Here is a 22,450-nt window from a genome sequence, read left to right on the forward strand (position 1 = left end):
TTCCATAATAGGCATTTAATTGTAACGCATGAATACTCTTGCTTTCATTGTAAACATGCATGTTTACAGTTACAAAATGGGCACTATCGGTTTTATTGTGTACTAAAAACTATTGTACATTTATTTCACCCGTTGATATGTAGTTCCCCTGATGACATACATACTGTTATTCCACGCTTAGGTTCCAGGGCAGTGTGTGTTGGCGTGGCTGAAAGTCTCAGTTTCTCAAGGCATAATTTCAGGTTAGGGAGGTGGGGCAAGTGGGGTTTGGAGGAGTAGTGTGAAGAAACAAGTTGACCAACCAATACTTCACACTCTCTGCTGTACATTGTGCTTTCCTCTTTCAGCCAAAGCTTTGCTCACCTTAATTCCTACTTCCTTCCCCCAATTTTTACTTCACTGTTGTTCCACTTCCTTATTATGCCTTTCTTCTTGTAGCTGGTAGATTTCTCTTTTCAAACTCCACTATGTTAATTTCTTGCCCTTTCCATCTTTTGGCTTTAGTTTTATGCTTCCCGTTTGTTTCAGGTGAAGCTGGAAGCGGGAGAGATGTGCTGGGACTCCGCTCTGCCCTGTGATGTTTCCTCACTCCTGAAACAGTTCCTCAGGGACCTGCCTGACCCACTCATCACGCCACAACTGCAGGACCCCCTGTGTCGTATCCAGCAGCTAGCAGGAGAAGATGAAAGGGGGCCCATCACTGCCCTGATCACATGTCTGATGCCCCGCCTCCATGCCCACACACTGCGATATTTCTGCAAGTTTCTTCAAAAGGTGGCATCCAGGTGAGATGGGGGTACCATATCACATGTGTGTAAGGAGTACATGCACATCTTCAGAATTCTGCTTTCATCCTCATGACCTGTAAAGTGACAGAGTTTATATGCTTAGGGATGTTGGCGAGGTGGTTCACAGGAAAACGAATGAGACTTTGCTTGGGTTCGGTCACCAGTCTAGTTACCTTTTCAAACTCTTCTAGAAAGTAACAGTCAGTCTTTGAGAGTGAAGGGTAGTCTTAAGCAGGTTCGGACTGATATTTCATACTTGGATTTGGAACTGTATTCCTATTCAAAAGGAAGTGCAATCTAGACATTCTGTGGTGAAATGTGGTATATGGAAAAGGTGGGGACTGCAAAAAAAAAATCAGAATTTCTAAAAGTGTAGGATTTAAAAGGGGGGGGGGGACCATAGGTATTAAGCAGGTGGAACCTCTTGTACACCTGCAGAATAAGCAGAACGTTTAACAGTTAAAATTGTCTAACGGGCAGTTTTCTGGGCCTGCTGATCTTTTTTGTCATAAGTCTCCACGCAAAGTGACTGAAGAGACTGACCTCTTATTTCCTTTCTGTGGACTCTAAATAGTCTGTTTTTCTCTGGTACGCCTGGCCCTGAATCTGCTCACCATCATCTTTGAAATTCCTGAATGCTGTGGCTGAAATGGAAATCAAGCAGGGCTGTCTCAGAGTGAGGTTAATTTTCTATAGTTTCCACCCCTTCGCCAGGAAATGGACTAATAATCAAAGGCTTAGACAAAGGTTCACCTCTGATGTTATGGGGGTGAGCCAAATGGTGGCCAGTGTAATTTCTACTACTTTTTTGGGGGGGTCAATCATTGCCTTTTGCCTCCCGAAACTGATCTTTTAAATTGGGCTTAAATAAGTGAATTATCTGCATTACAGATTCCTGCGTGATTGTCATCGGGATATGTAAATATGCACTGTTGGGCACTAGATTTTATTGTGTCGGTCTGTTTAATCTCAAAGTAACACTTTTATGATCTAAAAAACAGTGATTTGCTGTTGGAGACGCATGCAAGTTTTGTAACTTCACATTACTGGCACCTCCTAAAGCAAATGTTATTTTAATTTTACTTCAGATGCGACGAGAACAAGATGGATTTGGCAAACCTGGCGGTGGTGTTTGCTCCCAACCTCTTTCGCAATCTAGAGGCCAACGAGAAATTAACTGGGATAACGGAGCGGCAGCTGCAGCTTCAGGTGGCAGTCATGCAAACGTTGGTGGCACATGCTTCTGAGATTGGTGAGTCCACGTAGTGGTTAACTCTCTTTATATGGGTGAATCTGAAATGTTTAATTCATTTGTGAGTGTCCTTTGCTGCGGTCACTTGCCTGTTTTCTTCCACAATGGGCAAATTCTCACTGCTGCTAAACATTGCCAGAAAATCCAAACTTCTCCAGACCTGGTAATATGGTGTTGCACCCTCCACAGCCCAGTAGCATGCACAAGAACACGTCACATACAGAGTTCGTATCTAACATTTATTCCTTAACGTACACCATTCATGTTGTTAGACCACACTAACACAACACAGATTGATTCCTTAATCCCTTTTCTTGAGTCCATCCCCTTGCCATAGGGTCTTAAACCTCAGACTCCCAAGACACTGCATCTCTCTCCCCCCTCCCACCTTATTAAATAATCCTGGCCCCCTGATATACCTCTTTTAAAAAATAAATAAAGTTGCTGTCCAGAGATTTTCATTTATTATGTTTTTTGGATCATTAGATAAGTAATTTAGCCGGGGTGGAGATTTCTGATCCGTGCTGATTTTTTTCTGGACAACATTTTTAAAAATGGTAGATGTATTGCAGTGATGAACCGCAAGACCTATATACTTCATTTTGGTGTCGAACCATCATTTTTAGGTGTAAAGTAGTCTTATAGAGACCGAAAATAACTCCTCAGAGCAACCCTTCTCCCATTTTCCAAAATGGTGGCTATTATAGATGAAAGGAAACATCTATAGAAATGAAACAAAAATGTTTTTTAATCCTTTTATGTATACACCAAGTTCTGGTTATGGTCAGAGAATGAAAAAAAATTTCATCTCTTCTGTTTTGGACACATTTTATAGTTCACTTTATTTGTTTCAGCAATCGCTCCTGGTACATTTGCGGAATGTTGACCATTTGAGAAGACCCTATCGACAGGGACATCTTCTTGTAGCACAGGTTTTGCAAGTACATGTAGGTTCTGTGGGTGGTAGAGGCTATAGAAATTTCATAGGTTTTAACACCTCATCAGTATCTTACCAACCAAATTCACATGGATCTTTAGCTAAATATGCATAATCCAAAACATTTACACATCTTCTGATCAGTAGAACACTCTTTTATTGTGTCCAAGCACAGAATATGACGGCGGTTGAAGGTCACTTAGTGGGACTGATCTCTTGAACTCACTGTACCAAATGTGACAGTCAGAACTCGTTTTTCACACACGTACAAGGTATTTTTCTACATCTTTAAAGTCACTTTATTCTTCTGTCTCAGCAAAATGTTTTACAAACTTCACAGGTTCAGCAGTTAAAGCCCCAATTTTGCTCATTTCATCACCCGTACGCATATGTGCCTTAATAAGAATACTGGGCATCTCTGGGTCAAGTTTCTTGAACAGAATATAAAGGGGATTAAGTGTCTTTTCTCACCTGTTCTATAATGTATCCTTAACTCTGACAATCCTTGACTTATGAACATTGCAACAAATGTGAGAAGCACAATATCTGTCATTTGACAGTACAATGACACGACTGAAACTATCTCGAACAGCCCACTCAACATGTGGCACAACACAAAGGTCAGCTTCCTCCAATTCGCTGTTAAGTTCTTGAACAGTATTTCCCATACCTTTTGAACCTCTCTCTGCAGGTACCAACTCCTCATTGACAATAGTGCACCTTCAATAATTGGAAATTCATTGTTCACTAAAGCATCAGCAATGTTTTGGTGAGTTTACATCTCCAAGTTCATCTTGTTAGATGTTGATGACCAGAATGTATCAAGTTGCACAGGTATAGGTATTGAATTTTTGAGGCAGGCAAGGTCAATTTTTCTACGTGCAGGCATTCATCTGATTCACACATTCCTTGGCAGATAGTTCAAGATAACTGTCAAAGACAAGGTGCAGTTCTTGCAGGGTTCACACTGACTTTGAGATCTGTAGAACAGTCTGAACAACCTCTCTGAAGTTTTGCCTGGATTAAATTGTTACCATTCACATTTGTGACATATAGTCCACAACAACAGCAGTTTTCAATGAGGACACCTTTTTGAATTTAAATTCCTCGAGTGAGTTTTTTTGGGCTTTTTTGTTTTGGAGCTCTTGCACAAGTTTGTGCATCACTGGTTTGTTTGCAGCATCTCCATCAAATAATGCGTTGGTTGGAAGATCATCATGCGACAAGCTGTCCATGATAAATTCACCCCTTTCTTTTTCCACATTCACCTCTCTATGTGCTTGTGAAAGTTGTTTTTCTAACCTGTTTTGTAGCAGCTGGTTGGATGAAACTCTTACTATGGCAATTAAAGCGTGGAAGTTTAGCTTTAGTAATTATGTCAAACAGCTTTTTCTCTTTCAATACAAATCTCTACTGCTTCAGTTATGAGTATAGTTTTGATCCATGTTCCAGGACATCTAGTAGATGTGTCTTTATATCATTATCCACAATTTGTTTGGTCACAAATTTGTATAGTCATTTCAAAGGGGTTTCCTTGCTGCTGCATGCATGAAATGTAGAAGGCTGTCAACATTTTTATTAAAACATTGCCCTCTTCCTCACAAGTTTGTGGTGAGGAACAGTTTCAAGATAGTACATTAATTTTGAATTTGTCATCGCTCAGAAATCATTGAAAATAGAAAGGATTTCATGGTAAACTAGCTGCCATTGAGCAAAAAAGTAACTTTACATGTCTGACCAACAATTCCCTCTGAGCTTTTCTGTGATCTCTGGATTGTCTGTTTCAGTTTTATACCTGGAGCCGCAGCATTGAACCTTCCCTCTCTCCCATAAAAATGTCTTTGGATGAATGTTCTGTAGTGGTATGGGTTTTTAACACCTCTAGCTTAATCACGTTTTCTAAATACCAGGACCGATATCTCAGGTAGTTTATGCAATTGAATTCACAAAACACAGTAATCAGTGACTCCACAGTCTTCAGGTATAGCTCCCAATCACATTCCCAGTCAGTATGTACCAAGTTTTTCATTAGAGCTGTCATGTGTAAAACCTTTCCCCAGTACTTGCACAGATCTGATTTTTCTTCACATTCTCTGAAAAACTCTCAACTTGGATTTTGGGGTTTCTGATTTTTGTACTAAGTGTATTGAACATTGCCTGGCTTTCCATTATGTCTTTTAAATGAAGTGCACCCTGTGCCTTGTTCACTTCTGAGATAAGATATGCAACACCTAATTTGTCATTCTTGTTCCAGAAACCATACCAACACAATGTTTCTATAACATCAGATATGATCAGCATACCTTGTAACAAACTAACATACTGTGTTCCTCTCAATAATGACTGGACAGTTTTGCTCTAAAGATTTCAGCCTCAATAAGTGCATAGTTTATGCCACATCCACCGAGATAACATTCTGCACACTGCAACACAACTTTTGTCATGTGGAAAATGCTTATTTTTGGCTAAAGATCATCAAATTCTACTGCATCGTTCATAGAAATGTTTGCTACAATAGGGAAAACACCATCACAGAGAACTGGCACGATAGGCTGACTTTCAAGCTGAACATGCACTTTTTGGAAAAAAGTTTGAGTTGTGTATACTGTTGCGTAGTTTGACTGGCGATGGTATTACTGGTAAAAACCCAACCTTCTTCAGTGGGATGGTACTCTAGGAGATCAGAGCATGAATTCCAGCCCACAGAGGAACCAGCTTTTGTTCACCCTTCAATCCACACCGAATAGGCAATATGATAAATTCAGTTAAATCAGCTTTGTCGACCACAGCATTGGGTTGAAGATCCATTTCCTCAGCCGCCTTGAAAGTTTCTGGTAGACTGGGATGTGTTGATGGTTTGTAGTGATTTTGCACAAAGTGGCAAGACGGGTGGGTAAAAAGTTTGCAGCTTCATTTCTTTATGCATTTTCTGTTAACAAGTTCCTCCTGTGTACTGTCATTATAACTTGTTGATAAACCAATCCTATTCATTTAAGGGATTAGCTCTTTACTTTTGTACATGCCATAGAATGGGTGGGAAGTCGTCATATGTGTAGCAGAGTTTTCTTTTTGCAGTGATGTAATTCATAAAACATTATATGGAAAAGACAGTACACTTGTACAGCATAAGCCTGTCGGTTCATGGGATTGTCTTCCACTTCTTCGCTTATCTTCAAAGCCGTCATCAATGTTGTCGATTTCTGTTCTGAACTCAAGAACTTTAGTTTGTAACAGTTTTGCTTTGTTGATATTACACAATTATATAAAAAATGTTAAGGCATTCTTGTTGACTCCCATGATTTGCGGAGCTCTGGGGCATCACACAGTTTGTCCTTAAATCTAAATGTTTTAGGACATTTCTTAAAATGGTTCCTGCTGATTTTGCTGCATCTTGTGATCTTATTTGGCAGCAAGAATTTCAGGGGTCAAATCAGCTGAGAACACTAAGGGGCTCCTTCTCCAAACAAATTATCACTGTACATTTTTGCCAGAAAAATTTAATTATTATGGATCAATACAGTTTCATCAATGTTGACCAATATTTCTCAGATCTGAATGTGAACCCAGAGCCAGCACTCAAGAGTGACTTTAAAACTTCATTTGCTTTTTCAAAGAGTGCAAACTTAACTGAAGGCTGGAAGTTATGTTGCTGCTGGGAGCTCATTGTACATTCATATTCTCAAATGTATGCACGCATGCAGTTTGAGTGAGCATACAGATCCGCTGCAAATGTGTTTACCTCGCTGTTTGGATCAGCTACTCATCAGAAAACGTAATCTTGGAGGAAACTAGCTGCAGATCAAAACATGTTTTCCCTTTGAGACTCACATACTCTGAGCTTTGTTGTTGCATCAATCCCTTTGGCCCATGGTTTGGGTAAGCCACAGATAACACATTGAAGATCCTCTGCTTTCTGATCAGTTGTTGGAGGTGGACAAGGAGTAGCCATCGATCTTATAAGTGGATGGGCAATGGGTTTGATGGTTGTTGCTTTCTCAGAAGACTCAATCTTTTGGTTGACTGGTTTCTGCTATTGTTTGACATTTTTTCCAGGCTTTTTTCCATTGTATACAACTTGTAGCCCTTGTATCAAATGATAAAATATTTTATCCTCTTCGCCCATCAATTTTAATCTTTTGTGAACTTGGTCTTGCCTTACATCTGCAGCATCTCAAACTCTCCTCTGTCCAGCCACAGTTGTTAGCTTTTCTTTAGGATTAGTTTGGCATATGACCCATTTTTCTTTGTTGAAGGAGTCCTCAGATTTTGTAGTTACAAACACCCTGTCAAGAGGTAAAGATCCTGTGCTACCACCTGCTTTGCCATATTTACGAATTTGAATCAACTGAAAACCTGAAACAAAAACATTAAAATAAATTGCCAATATGATGGCTAAACACATTATAGAGCTGCCATTTTGGAAAATGGCAGAAGGGTTTCTCTTATGAGTTATTTTCTGTCTCTATAAGACTACTTGACCCCTAAAACCTATGTTTTGACACCAAAATGAAGTAGATAGGTCTCATGGGTCCTGAAATATTACATCATCACTGCAACACATCCGCCATTTTAAAAAATGTCACCAAGAATAATTGGCCCAGATTAGCAATGTCTACCCAAGCTAAATTCCTTCTCTAATGATACAAAACACAAATTAAAAATGTAAATCTCTGGACAGCAATTATTTTACGGAAGTATATCAAAGGACCAGGAATAAAACAAAAATACACACAAAAACATGAACAAATAGCAGCATTACTGTTCCTCGATAAGCCGCCTGGATGCTTGCACAGTTCGTCCAGACAGAGTGACATGAGATAGTTGAGTTGTATCCATGGTGGACACCAAGTGTACAGAGTCTGACATCTGATATGTACATTCTAGTGGAACAGCTTCCTCTGGGCATGCAGGGACCGATAATTGCCTAAACAGATGTCTGAAGTGGGACAAGTCCCTTGTAATGGATTTGCCATGTCAGTGCGCTATTATCACTTGTTTCTTCCTCTGAAAGACTTTCAACATCAAATGAAGGATCTCTTTCATTTCAGTTTTTGTTTGATGAGAACTCAGCCACCCATGTTGAACACTACCTTCCGCAAGTCCTTTGTTGATCAGCATATGTTTTCATCGAGCAGTGTTAGAATGAACCTTGTCATCTTTTAGAGGTCACTCAGTGGTCCATTGTGGTAATTTGGTTCTTATGGCTCTCCTGAACATCAGGATGGCAGGACTCTCACCAGTAGTAGAGTGAGGAGTCAACGGATAGGCACAGAAGGCTTGGCACAATGCTTGATTTGCCTCAATGCCCTCCACTGAGGCACATTAGATCACTTGTTTCAGGGTCCCCATATATTATTCCACACCATTGTTGACTTGAGGTCACAAGGGTGTGCTTTACTAATGCTTGACATTGAGTCTCGTCTGAAACTCCTTAAACTTCTTAGCGTTGAAGAGCTGACCATTGACAGGTTTGTGTGTCGGTATGCCCATACTGCAAATTTGTTGTCTAGCCACTCAATAATTTTCTTGCAAGTTGTCTGACATATTTACCACTAGATGAGATGGTGTCTGTTTGCCCAGGCTCTAAACAAGTCAACAGCTATTCTCTCCAACGCAAGCGCTGGAAGATCAGACATAGTGGATGCTTGGTCACAGTGGGAGACAGGCAATTACATGAATTCCCTCTCACCCTTTTTGTCCAAGCGAGGGAACCACACTTGATCTCTCAGGGCCCTCTTGGTGGCTACAATGCCATGATGTCCTTCATGAGCAAGTTCAATGAACTGCTGTCTCATACTCACGGGTATGACAAACCAGAATCCTCTTAGCACAATGCCTTCTTTGGTGACAGTTAATCTTGCACATTTCAGTGTTTTTGGAATTCAGTATAGTCCCCTATAGGTCGAACACTCTGTCTATATGATTGTGCTGAGATAATGTTTTAAGGGCCAGCATGTCCTTCTCGTCCTTTGTGGTGGCGATAATCTGCTCAATGGACAGAGCTGCAGGTGTGCTAGACTTTACAATGAAATTGATTTATACCTCAGCATTTGTGATGTAGAGATGTGCCCACTGCAGGGGCACCGTGAGAGATCACCAGGGTTTTGATGCTTCCCTCTCTTGTGCATCGTGTAGTTGTGCTCTGGTAGACACAACCCTCACATTTCAATTCAAAGGGGCATCTTGGCTTTTGGATTTCCAAAAATGGTGAGTAATGCCTAGTGGTGTGACGATCGTAAAATGCTTTCCATACCGAAACACATGAAAATGTTCACAGGCTCATACTACAGCTAGATTTTCATTGTCTGGCTGGGAGTAGGCCCGTTCTGTGTTGGACAGGTTTTGACTTGGTTATGCTATGATGCATCTCAGAACATTTGGTTGTCACTATGCTGAGGAAGGATCGGTCCCAGCTGCACTAGGCTCGCATCAACATTGATCGCGTGCAGTTAAGGATCAAAGCAAGCCATCTCAGTCACATTTGCAATCGCATGTTTTATACTCTTGAAACTGTGATCACATTCAGTGGACTATCGGTACTGAACATTTTGTTCTGTCAGGTCTCACAATGGAGAACTCATTCTGGCAAAATCATGAATGTACTGTGAATAATAGCTGGCCATGTCTAAGAAGTACTGTACCATTGATACATCTTGTGCGAGACAATGCTCACACTTTATCAGGATTTGTGAAAACACATAGCCAAAGAATTTCAGTTTTGTTTTATTAAATTCTCATTTTTCAGCATTTAATATGAAACCTGCATCTGTAAGTAACTGACCCACATGTTTGAGAGCTTTATCATGTTTTTTGTGTTGCGCCACACGGTATATCACTGTAATTGAAGGCATTTATAACAGGATGAATAATTCTAAGTATCACATCTTGAAATATTTCTACAGTAGATGACACACCAAAGCTGTCTTTTGTATCTTAACAAACCAATATGAGTTAAAAAGTGGTACTGTACCTGCGTTTTTCTTCCAGATCGAGTTGATGGTACCTTTTGTTCACGTCAAGAGAGGGTAAGACTTTGGCTCTATTCAGCTGTATAATCCTATCTGCAAAGTGCAGACCAGGATGCCTTTCTTGATTGCTTGGTTGGCGTATCCACACGGAGGTGCACACTGCACCTCAACTTTTTTTTGGCACTACCACTATGGGCGACACCCATTGTGTGGGACTAGTGCAGTGCTTCATGATGTCATGTTTAAGCAGGGCTTCTAATTCCTTCTTACAGATGAAATGCTATCCTGTGGTGTTGCTGTACAACAGGTCTTCACTGATGTGGAGTTTCTTCTCCGTCTTGAGCGTTCCTAGGACATGGAACAGGAACTGATGCACAATTAAAGATTGTGTATTTAGGTTGTAATTGGTAGATATCAGTCCCATGTCAGCAGCAGTTGCAAAACTAAGTAAGCAGGCACTAGATAGATCACCTTGAATGTAAATTGGGGCTGCACATATGTCTTCTTGTGCAGCAAGGTCGCTGTGAATGATCCTTGACTTCGTAGTGGTTTTGAAGCAGCCCATGTATACACCTTCATATTTGGTGCTTTAAAACACAGTACATGTGTCAAACGGTGACATTGTTTGACTGACATGATCTTGATTGATGGACTGCTATCAATTACAAAGGTTATGGGACAATCGTTGACCTTGAGTTTGATCTTGGGGCAATGTCCATATGAGTTCTTTTGTTTTGTTAATTCACTTGTGCACATTACTCCTTTTAATTTATGATCGTTGCACATTCATCCTCTTCATTGTCACTCGATGGTGACTTTGGCTAACTTGGCCAGGGCGATTTTGATGACAGTCAACTTTGTCTGGTTTCCACATCTCAGTTGAGGTTGCTTTTTGTCTTTGTGGGCATCTTGACAATGCTTCTGGAGCTTTCTGGCATCCATTTTCTTGTCTCTCCATGGTGCACCTGGATTCTTCTTTCCGCACCCCTGGCACATTAGTCCAATGGCTGGACATTTATCCTCATGCAGAAACGAAAATTCACATCGGAAAGTTGTTCTTTCTTTGGATACGTCAGATTATGGATGCCTTCTCAGTGCTAGTCTAGTCTTTGACCGTGGTCGATTCAGCTTTTGCTCTCCCCACTTCCAGATTGGCTTCTTCCTCAGCTCTGGCAGCCATCAGTACTTTTTCTAGACTGTCTCTCTCGCAACACGCGTCATCTGAATGAGTGTAACAAACGACCATTAATGACTCTGAGGTGCATGGCTTTCTCATCATTAAATTCACTAAACCTGCAATGTTAGAGCACGTTAAGTCTCTTAACAAACCATCCATCATCTCCCCAACTTATTGTCTCATCTGATTGAAAATGTACCTTTCATAGTTGACATTCGGAAACAGATTGAACTTGGCTCCTAAAGCTTCTTTGATTTGATGGTATGACATTGTCCATTTGAGGTCTTTATCACTTCTTTCTCTCCATCACCAGCAAGAATCTTTAAGTATTTTATGATTTTCTCATCATTTACTTCTTCTAGGGCATCTATGAAATCATCAAAAGTCTTGTTCCATGTGTTCCACATGATGCATATATTCTGTTTTTTAGCAGTGTAAATAGTAGCAGAAGTTTGAAAAATGCGGCTGCTGTGTAGTTCACACCTTTCTCCAGGCTTTAAGAGTATGTGCTGTCTAGGCAGTGCTAGTTGTGTACCTGCATCTGCGCTTTCTGGAAGTAACAGCTTCTTGCCTGATCTTGGGTCGCTGGACTGACTCATGGGTTTTGTGGCGCCGCCTTCCTTTTTAATGGTGAGTACGTTTTTGTTTTCTTGCATGTCCTGGTCTTTGCTTTCATCTCTGTTTCGTTCAAGTCATTTCTTCAAGCTATTTCCGCAGCTTTTACCAATTTGTGACTTTGATAAGTGAGCAGTGTGTTCAAGCCGCCTCTGGTTGTTGCTGCCGTTGTCATACCTGGTTGTCACTGTCTTTAGCGTTTCTTTGTATGGCTGATGGCTTGGCGTAGTGGCGCAGCACCTTTTTTTTTTTTCAGTCAGCAAGTCTTGGCTGGCTTTTTCAATGCTGCCTCTCTGCTAGGCCTTCAACTGCTACACGAGGCCTTGTACGGGCTGGAGTGGAGCTTGCACTCCATGCGCCAACTTCAGGCTTGTTTGCACCAGCCTGGGGCACATGTGAAACGCACATGCAGTTTCATGTTTTCATGCAAACTGTTAGGGAGAGCAGTTCTGTTTCCTTTGGGGGCGTGTATCTCCTACTCGTCACCAATTGTTGCGTCCTTCTCAGCCCGGAACACACACAAAAACATGACACATACAGAGCCTGTATCAATCGTCTTTATTCTCCAAAACATAGCATTCAACTAACTTCTCAATATCCCATAGCCAATAAAGACCACACGCTAACACATCCCAGATTGATTGCATAATCTCTTTCCTTTAGTCCTCACCCTAACTGCGTGTCTTAATTCTCACGGTCCCATGACACCATGCGTGACTGGTAAATTGCTTTCCCAGCAGTGGCTTGCCGTTGGGGGCATCATGGTTCCACCCCACTTGCTTTTTTTCCCTGCTCCCCCACCCCAAAATCAAAACCCGTTTTTAAGGAGAACTGACTGGTTTCCTGAAATTCAAGCACTTAAAAGGATCACCAGCTGCCGCTGGCCTTTTCCATGTAACACACGATGAGGCAGCAATCTTCATTTTAGTGAACTAAGAGCATACAATCTGAATCAGATCAGACCTGAATTCTCTGTGTAAATTATCCCTCAGAACCCTCCCTTCTCTACCATATTCAATGTGTTCCACAGGACATGTTCTCTAGGTCCAAAATGTGTAGTTAAAAAAAATTGTACCCTACCAGGAGATGCTCACGTCTGATTGAGTGGTGTATTATGATGGTCTGTGGGGTGTGAGGTATGTTGTTTCTGAGTCTGAGAAATTATATATGTCTATCTAGCTATCCATCTTTCTAGCTATCTATCTTTCCTACTTGCAGTTGCCAGTAAGTAGTTATGGCTAGGACCTAGGTTCACTAGAAAAACCATTTTTTGACTTGCCTATATCTTTGGCACTGTTTGGAATCTTTGGCGAATCTTCACAAACGTTTCCAAAAAAAGTGTCAAGTTGGTTTTTGTTGTGCATCAACATTTTCTGGGTGATCTGTCAAGCGGGGGCTGAGAAAAAGGGTAAAAATGTTTTTTTTCTGTGTTCATTCCCATAGGGATTTTAGACCTGACTGCAGCCCGAAGAGCTGGATGAAAGGACACCAAATTTGGCAGATAGGTAGCTCGTGGTCCAGAAAGCAACCTTTTTTTTTTTTGGTGTAAAGCCGTTCAGTAGTTTTGGAGATAAACAAATGTGGTTTTCCTTTATTATCTAGAGATGCGAACACTTCACAAATCCTCCCGATTTCGTGCAGAGATCTGATTGCCAGGAAGTATTGACAGCTGTAAGAAAATGCCTCCTTGGCATGGTTACCCCCTGACGTTTTTGCCTTTGCTGATGCCAAGTTATGATTTGAAAGTATGCTGAGGCCTGCTAACCAGGCCCCAGCACCATTGTTCTTTCCCTAACCTGCACCTTTGTCTCCACAATTGGCACACCCTGGCATCCAGGTAAGTCCTTTGTAACTGGTACCCCTGGTACCAAGGGCCCTGATGCCAGGGAAGGTCTCTAAGGGCTGCACCATGTCTTATGCCACCCTGGAGAGCCCTCACTCAGCACACACACTGCTTGCCAGCTTGTGTGTGCTGGTGGGGAGAAAATGACTAAGTCGACATGGCACTCCCCTCAGGGTGCAATGCCAACCTCACACTGCCTAGGGCATAGATAAGTCACCCCTCTAGCAGGCCTTACAGCCCTAAGGCAGGGTGCACTATACTACAGGTGAGGGCATAAGTGCATGAGCACTATGCCCCTACAGTGTCTAAGCAAAACCTTAGACATTGTAAATGTAGGGTAGCCATAAGAGTATATGGTCTGGGAGTCTGTCAAACACGAACTCCACAGCACCATAATGGCTACACTGAAAACTGTGAAGTTTGGTATCAAACTTCTCAGCACAATAAATGCACACTGATGACAGTGTACATTTTATTGTGAAATACACCCAGAGGGCATCTTAGAGATGCCCCCTGAAAACATTCCCGACTTCCAGTGTGGACTGACTAGTTTTACCAGCCTGCCACACAACAGACATGTTGCTGGCCACATGGGGAGAGAGTGCCTTTGTCACCAGGAACAAAGCCTGTACTGGGTGGAACTGTAACACCTGGCGGTGAGCCTCAAAGGCTCACCCCCTTTGTTACAGCGCCATAGGGCATCCCAGCTAGTGGAGATGCCCGCCCCTCTGGCCACAGCCCCCACTTTTTGTGGCAAGGCCGGAGGAAATAATGAGAAAAACAAGGAGTCGTCACTGGCCAGTCAGGACAACCCCTAAGGTGTTCTGAGGTGACTCTGACTTTTAGAAATCCTCCATCTTGCAGATGGAGGATTCCCCCAATAGGATTAGGGATGTGACCCCCCTCCCAACCAGGAGGAGACACAGAGGGTGTAGCCACCCTCAGGGCTAGTAGCCATTGGCTACTATCCTCCCAGACCTAAACACACCCCTAAATTGAGTATTTAGGGGCACCCAGAACCGAGGAAGATAGATTCCTGCAACCTGAAGATGAAGGAGGACTGCTGATCTGAAAGCCCTGTGGAGAAGACTGAGACACCAACTGGTTTGGCCCCAGCCCTACCGGTCTGTCTCCCCACTTCAAGAAAAACTACAACAGCGATGCATCCCCCAGGTTCCAGCAACCTCTGAAGTCTCAGAGGACTACCCTGCATCTAAAAGGACCAAGAAACTCCTGAGGACAGCGGCCCTGTTCCACAAAGACAAACTTGCAACAACGAAACAACTTTTAAAGACCACAAGTTTCCCGCCGGAAGCGTGAGACTTTCCACTCTGCACCCGACGCCCCCGGCTCGACCTGCAGAAAACCAACACTACAGGGAGGACTCCCCGGCGACTGCGAGCCCGTGAGTAGCCAGAGTTGTCCCCCTGAGCCCACACAGCGACGCCTGCAGAGGGAATCCAGAGGCTCCCCCTGACTGCGACTGCCTGCTTCAAAGAACCAGATGCCTGGTAAACCCACTGCACCCGCAGCCCCCAGGACCTAAAGGATCTGACCTCCAGTGCAGGAGTGACCCCCAGACGGCCCTCTTCCTAGCCCAGGTGGTGGCTACCCCGAGGAGCCCCCCCCCCTTGCCTGCCTGCATTGCTGAAGAGACCCCCGGGTCTCCCATTGAAACCTATTGCGAACCCGACACCTGTTTACACTCTGCACCCGGCCGCCCCTGTGCAGCTGAGGGTGTACTTTCTGTGCTGACTTGTGTCCCCCCCGGTGCCCTACAAAACCCCACTGGTCTGCCCTCCGAAGATGCGGGTACCTATCTGCTGGCTGACTAGAACCGGGGCACCCCTATCTCCATTGAAGCCTATGCGTTTTGGGCACCACTTTGACCTCTGCACCTGACCGGCCCTTAGCTGCTGGTGTGGTAACATTGGGGTTGCCCTGAACCCCCAACGGTGGGCTACTCTGGACCCAACTTTGAACCCTGTAAGTGCTTTACTTACCTGCTACACTAACCAATACTTACCTCCCCCAGGAACTGTTGAATTTTGCAGTGTCCAATTTTAAAATAGCTTATTGCCATTTGTGCCAAAACTGTACATGCTATTGTGATGGTTCAAAGTTCCTAGAATACCTGAGTGAAATACCTTTAATTTAAAGTATTGTTTGTAAATCTTGAACCTGTGGTTCTTAAAATAAATTAAGAAACTATATTTTTCTATATAAAAACCTATTGGCCTGGAGTAAGTCTGAGTGTGTGTTCCTCATTTATTGCCTGTGTGTGTACAACAAATGCTTAACAATACCCTCTGATAAGCCTACTGCTCGACCACTCTACCACAAAATAGAGCATTAGATTTATCTCTTTTTGCCACTATCTTACCTCTAAGGGGAACCCTTGGACTCTGTGCATGCTATTTCTTACATTGAAATAGTATATACAGAGCCAACTTCCTACAGCAGCCATTTTGACCCTGCTTCAGTGAAGTCTCAAAAAGAAAAGGGAGCCAGGAACATTTACCCTACCCACCAGACACCCCAGAAACACACCAAATTATTTTTTGTGAATTTCGCTGTGAATTTTTTTAAAAAAAAGCAAGGGAGGTCTCCTGTGGTTGCTTTTCATTTTGTCCCCTGGTGGGCCAGGACCTGGGGGCATATACATTTTTATGACTGAATGGGGGGCTGCAGGGGGTCCCCTTGGCTGTATTAAAGCCCTGGGGACCACCACCTAGCCACGGCTCAACAATAAATTATCGAGAGGGGCTGCGTGGACCCCCACCAGGCCCCAGGTACCACCATCTACCTGGGGCCAATATAACGATGTAGGGGCAGTGCAGTAAATCATCCAACTGTTTTTTCTCTGCAGTTCCACCTTCTAAAGTTATCTGATGGAGACGCTTGATTAACAATCCCATTGCCAACCTTACAGACCCACAATGTCACTGGAGACATTTAAGCAGCTGTTGTGTAGGAGATGAACTAAACATTTACCCAAGGAGGTAGCAATCACTAACTAGCCAGTAGAAAGTACTCCGGTTGGGTAGAACTTCTGCACAAAATGCTTACCTCTTCTTGGATTAATACGCAGGACAGGGTTCATTCAGGCACGGTGCTCATTTCACAGAAATTCAACATTAACTCGAAGCATCTGCAGATACAAACATAGCACGTCCTGAAGTTGAAGCTCCACTTCTGTAAAGTACTAATCATCCAAATTTCGTGCGCATGGTGTCAGGAATACAAGTGCTTTATCTCTGCATTTTCATCTTGAAAAGTATATGCAAACCTTGATGGAGGGTTTGGGTTGTTATAGGGGTGTGGCTGCAGGTGCTGGACGAAGGCCCTGCGTGACATGGGCTGGGTTAGCGTATAGTAATTAAAATTACTTTACAGTAAAAAAAAAAAAAATAAACTCACTGTAAAAAATAAAAATAAAAAATAATTTTTAGACATTGTAGTTAGCCTCACATTTTAAATGTACAAAACCATAGACCATCATCTGTGTTAGTTATTTCAAGTAACAATAGCTCATGCCCTCGAAATGCATTACATTACCCCAGATATTACAGCACTCATTAGATATTTAGAACATTATTGATAATCACTTCAACATTTTGCAGTACAATTATTAATGAGAAAACTGTGCATGGCCAGGGAGTGAGTTACAGTTACCTTAGGGCACGAGTTATAGTTACTTAAAAAAACTCTAACAGGTGAATGTCTATGGTTTTGTACGTTTAAAATGTGAGCCTAACTGTAACGTCCCTGTAACCTTTGGTTTCTTCAGTGAATCACTATATCGATATATAAAATCTTGTTCCTCTTCAATTCTCCTCTAGCGTTCATTGCATGCCTGGTGTAAGCACAGACCACCACTTTTCAGTACCAAGTTCCTTTCTATGGATGAGGATTGCACCCCCAATAAGAAGGTTAGGGATCATTTCCAGCAATTTGAGATCCTTCCAGCTGGGAATCAACCTGAAACATACACAACTATTTAGAGACAGAGACACAGATAGATATTTTCATTCCACAACACTTACAGAGTGCTCCCAAACGTTTGTCGTGCCAGCGCAGCACTCCGACAGCGTTTTCACATTACTTATTAATCCATCAGCGATCCAATCAATTATAAATTAACACATTTTTGTTCAACAGAGCCTTGATCACCATTCTATAATGTTGTTGCTGACTCCTCCACCATTTTACCATTTTTAATATGTCATTTCCCTGTTAATTTCATGGACACTGTTGACGGACTATCATTACTACTCCGAAACTGTCACCATCTTGGAAGTACTCCTAACATAAATGATGTATCCTTATGCTATGATTCACAATGCATGTATTTACTGATTATATGCAGACTCAATAGTTTTTAAGTTCATCCCATAAGCTTATATTACCTCTATTTAGCAAATATCAAGTGAAAGTTATTATTTATATTACTGTCATACACATCATTACATATTTTGTTCCTCATCTACTCTGATATTCCAAATGAGTAGAACTACACCATTTTTTTTTCCTATTGATTCTTCCACCCTGATGATTTACCAGTCTTTTCCTATCCCCCAGTGAGTAAATTGATTGCTTTCTTTGTCTTCCGCTTCTATAAATAATAATACAAATAAAAACAATTACTTAATTAGACCAGTTCAAAACTCGTAGGAAGACTTGATATATCAATTTCATTGATATAAGTTTCAACATGCAATATCCGGACTGGAAACTGATAAGGGCTATAGCCTATCTGTATATATCCTCTCAGGTAAGAGGTGAGACCCCTGAAGGGGTATAATCATTATTCCCACACTATCAAATTCTACTAATCTTTATTGGCACAAGTCCAGTTATACTAATCCTTTATTGGCACATGTCACTAATTCAGTGTTTCACACGAAACTAAATAACTCCATCAGTATTCAGACCCGGCGGCTCTTTAGTGTCCATCTCCAATATGAGGGTAGCCTCTTGGCTCCTCAACTGCTTTTCTCAGTTTCTACCTCTCCAATTCTTTGGACCCCAGTACCGGAGCTAAGGAGTAGGGTGTCTCTACCCTGGCCCATTACTTTTTGTAAAAATAATTTGAGGGACTTGGCTGAAGCAGAGTCCCAAGATGGTTGCCACCTCTTCCTGGCTGAAGTGCTGACAAGCAATCAGAGCTGTGCATTTCCCTGCACAAGCTCACCATTATTTGCAAAATCCTCACTGCCAGAGATATACAAATTTGGATTTCTTTAAATTTCTCAAACTACTGAACGGAATTACACCAAGTAAGCATACTCTGCGTACTGAAAGGTAGCTTTCTGCCAAATTTTGTGTAATTCCATCCAGTGGTTCAGGCTGTAGTGGTGCCTAAAGGTCCTATAGGAATTAACATGAGAAATGCAACTTTTTTGGACTTCCTTTTTTTTTTTTCCTCAGTCCCCGCTTGAATCGCCCCGAAACTTTCTGTGCAAACCTGAATCACCAGGGCACTCTTTTTGTTGTGGGGGTTGGGGGAGAGGGGCCGGGGGGAGTTAAATGTTGTAAATATTTGTCAAACATTGCTAAAGATATAGGTAACTCAAACACTTATCATATGGAAACATGGTCCTAACTATAACTACCTAGTGGCAACCTCCCAAAAAGTGTGTTGCTGATGCGGTTTGTGCCAAAGGCTGTGCGGAGCGTGGGGTAGGGTGGTTATAGGGGGTTGGCTGCACACGGCCAAAGGCCATTCGTCGCACAGGTTTGCTGCCAACTTCCGCCGTGCATGCCTGAAGGCCGTGCGCGTGACTGTTTGGATTAACATATAGTAATTACTTTACGCTAAAACAAAACCTTAAAAATTGACTGCAAAAAATCAACAGTTACATGGACATTATAGTTAGGAAATAGAAATTAAAAAAACATAGAAATTCACTCAAATAAAAGCTGTGGTTACTGGGATGGTAGAGTTAGGCTTACATTTTAAACGTACAAAACCATAGAATTTCAACAGTTGCAGTTAGTTCTTTAAAGTATCTATAGCTCGTGCACTAAGGTAACTAGAACATGCACCCTCACCGTGCACTGCTAATTACCCCACATTTTGCAACACTGATGACATCTTTGATAACATCATTGATAATGTCAATTCAATATTTGCAGTAATATTGAGGACAAAAACTGTGTGTGGTGGGGGTGTGAGTTATAGTTACTTGAAATAACTTGAACTGCTGAATTTCTGTGATTTTTGTATGTTTAAAATGTGAGCCTAAATAGAACGTCCCTGTAACGTTTGTCTTTTTTAGGGGAATATATATATATATATATATATATAGTTCTTATATATCCAGGATTTTATTTGTGTTGGATGCTATCTCTGATTGGGATGATTTTGACTTATTCATCTCTAGACCTTAGTGTCATGCCCTGTCACCCACTTGCTATCCAATAACCCCTCTCATCAACTTAACTAGCGAGCTTTCTTCCCGAGTGTCCTTGGGAATGCTTAAAGGAACTCTAGTTCAACTATGAAGAACTGTCCTCCTGCAACCCCTTTCCAGGGTGACGTAGCAGGGAATTAGGCTTCCAAGTTAAGGTTGGGTAGCCCTTCATAGTGGCGTATAATGGTAACCCTGCTGAGCCTGACATTTACACCTAATGTGGCAAGTATAAGCCAGTGCACAGGGCAATATTCTACCACGTATGCTATTTCTAGGGTTTCAGCTCTCAACGACTAAAACATTTCTCGCTGTCATCACTACATTTTCGACCTATAAATGAAGTAGTGAACATTATAATAGTTTGGTTCCCACCATGGAAGACTTTATTAGATAAACTAATTTTCTTATGATAACAATGGCAATACTTACCCCGATGATATGATCTTAATCTTCAGTACATTTACAAAAAACAAAAAAGTAATATGTTATCTGTGAGCTAAGTCAGTTAGGTTCAATAAACGACCAAAGTGTTTAGCTTAACTGAATTTTCTTAAGGCTCTGCAGACTAACTTAAAATGAATTTCCCTTTTGAGACACAAACTGGAACCTGTGCTTTACTAGCCACTTTGGGTCTGCTGTAGAAAATAAGTTACTTACCTATATGATGTAGTTCCCCAGTATTGATCTTTTTCATAGATCCACATGCTTGAATATTCTCCGTAACTGAGGTGGGAGTCCAACAGTAATTATAGCATGTACAGTAAAAAAAAAAAAAAAAAAAACATTGTACAACAAGGCTTAAACAAGTGACATTGTTAATCAGTTTACATCATTTTAGTAAGAAACAAACATCAGTCAATCTTCAAACCGCTCCAGAGGCACTATTCCCCTCAGAGGCAACTATATCCATGAATTCTTAGCACGAGTGTAAATATAATACTGATTTGGTATTAAATATGGTGAGCTTCTATCTCGGAGGAGGAAGGGTTGCATGTGAATGTATGAAAGAAATTAGTACTGGAGAACCACAATGTACAGATAAGTAACTTGTTTGTTCTCCAGTATTGAATATTCCATAGATTCACATGCTTGAATCCGAATAGTAGGCAGTTATTTTGACAGATTATTTTGTAAGTAGAGGAGGGAAGCTGATATTGAAGGTAGAATCTAAATATATAAAAATAAGCTCACCTCATGAAAATAAATGGGAAAGGACTGCTTGACCCACTGTTGTATCATCCTTTGCAGTGCATCCAGGCAAAAATGCCTTGTAAACATGTGCCTATTAAACTATGTAGCAGCCTTGCATATGTCAAGTAAGTAAGGATCCCCTGGCAAATAGGGTAGCAGGTGTGGTTACACTTGTGGAGTGCGCTCATCTCTTTTGACTCAAGGGATGTATAGTTTTATCTTGACTGAAAAGTATAGCCACTGAGGCCTAATGGTCTCTACCAGAGGTCTTCAAACTGTGGGGTGCGCCCCCCTGGAGGGCCATGGATTGTGTGGTATATTGTGAGTTTGGCAGATGAATAGATAGAATGTTAGACTCAGTGCTGTGTTCTCTTTGACATCACATTAGAGTGTTGGGGATGGAAGCTCTGTAGTGATTCCTTTGGACGTCAGTTGATTTGAGGATAGCTGTCTCTGATGGTGTTCCTGATCTGTGGATAGGATACTCTAAATAAAGAACCCACTGAACTTACTCTGGATCTGTCTTTCTCTACAATTTGGCGACGAGGATGACCCATGAGTATCCCAACACATGAACTTTTTGATACTTCGCACTAGGATCTCGCTCTGAAAATATATTTTTTTTCCCCTAAACCTAACAGTGTCATTCTTCAACCTAGTGCTACACATTTGATTTGACTGAGGTGAGCTTTTACTTTATTATTCTTTTTACAGTTTTTTTTAATGTATTTTCGGCATTTTAAGTTGAATTATCACACGCGTATACTCGCGCGTGCAGTAGTTTTCTTTTAGCACGAGAGCCGCTATTCGGCGTTCTCATATTACGTGTCTCAAATTCCAACTGTTCCTCGAGAGACGCCGCACGTAATGAATGTTTATTTTATCGTGCGTTTGCGCTCCCGTGAGCGTATTTTCGAAAATTGAAGCAATAAAGGAAAATACTTAAAATTAAACAAGTGTACTTACCATCGGCAGTGTAATCCTGAAGGATTTGGCATCGCTTTTTGAGTTCCGAGTCTACAAGATCAGAGAAAAGTGGGAAGTTTATAGAAAACAGCCTAAAAGTTTTAAGTTCACATAACGACGATAATTAACTACAAAAGTGAAATTTGTGCATTTGTTGCATATGGAACTATGGATTTGGATTTTGTGTTTACATAACGGTAACATGCTACAAAAGTGAAAGTTATTTTAATCTATATACTGAACTGTGACATTGCTATTCTCAAAGGAAAATTTTTATTTTTATTTTTTCCTTTTCTT

The 22,450-nt window shown here is 41.6% G+C and overlaps 1 protein-coding gene across 2 annotated transcripts in view; it reads left to right on the plus strand.

The window, feature by feature from the left end:
• The window catches only part of LOC138259339 (uncharacterized), a 640,620-nt gene that overhangs the window by 285,788 nt on the left and 332,382 nt on the right, over positions 1-22,450 (plus strand). For both annotated transcript variants that reach the window (XM_069206979.1, XM_069206981.1), the window contains 2 exons: positions 529-785; positions 1,877-2,040. In XM_069206979.1, coding sequence (XP_069063080.1) covers positions 529-785; positions 1,877-2,040 — 421 coding nt within the window. The remainder of the gene's footprint in view (positions 1-528; positions 786-1,876; positions 2,041-22,450) is intronic.

The sequence above is a fragment of the Pleurodeles waltl genome, chromosome 9 (assembly GCF_031143425.1).
Source record: "Pleurodeles waltl isolate 20211129_DDA chromosome 9, aPleWal1.hap1.20221129, whole genome shotgun sequence".
NCBI classification, from domain to species: domain Eukaryota; kingdom Metazoa; phylum Chordata; class Amphibia; order Caudata; family Salamandridae; genus Pleurodeles; species Pleurodeles waltl.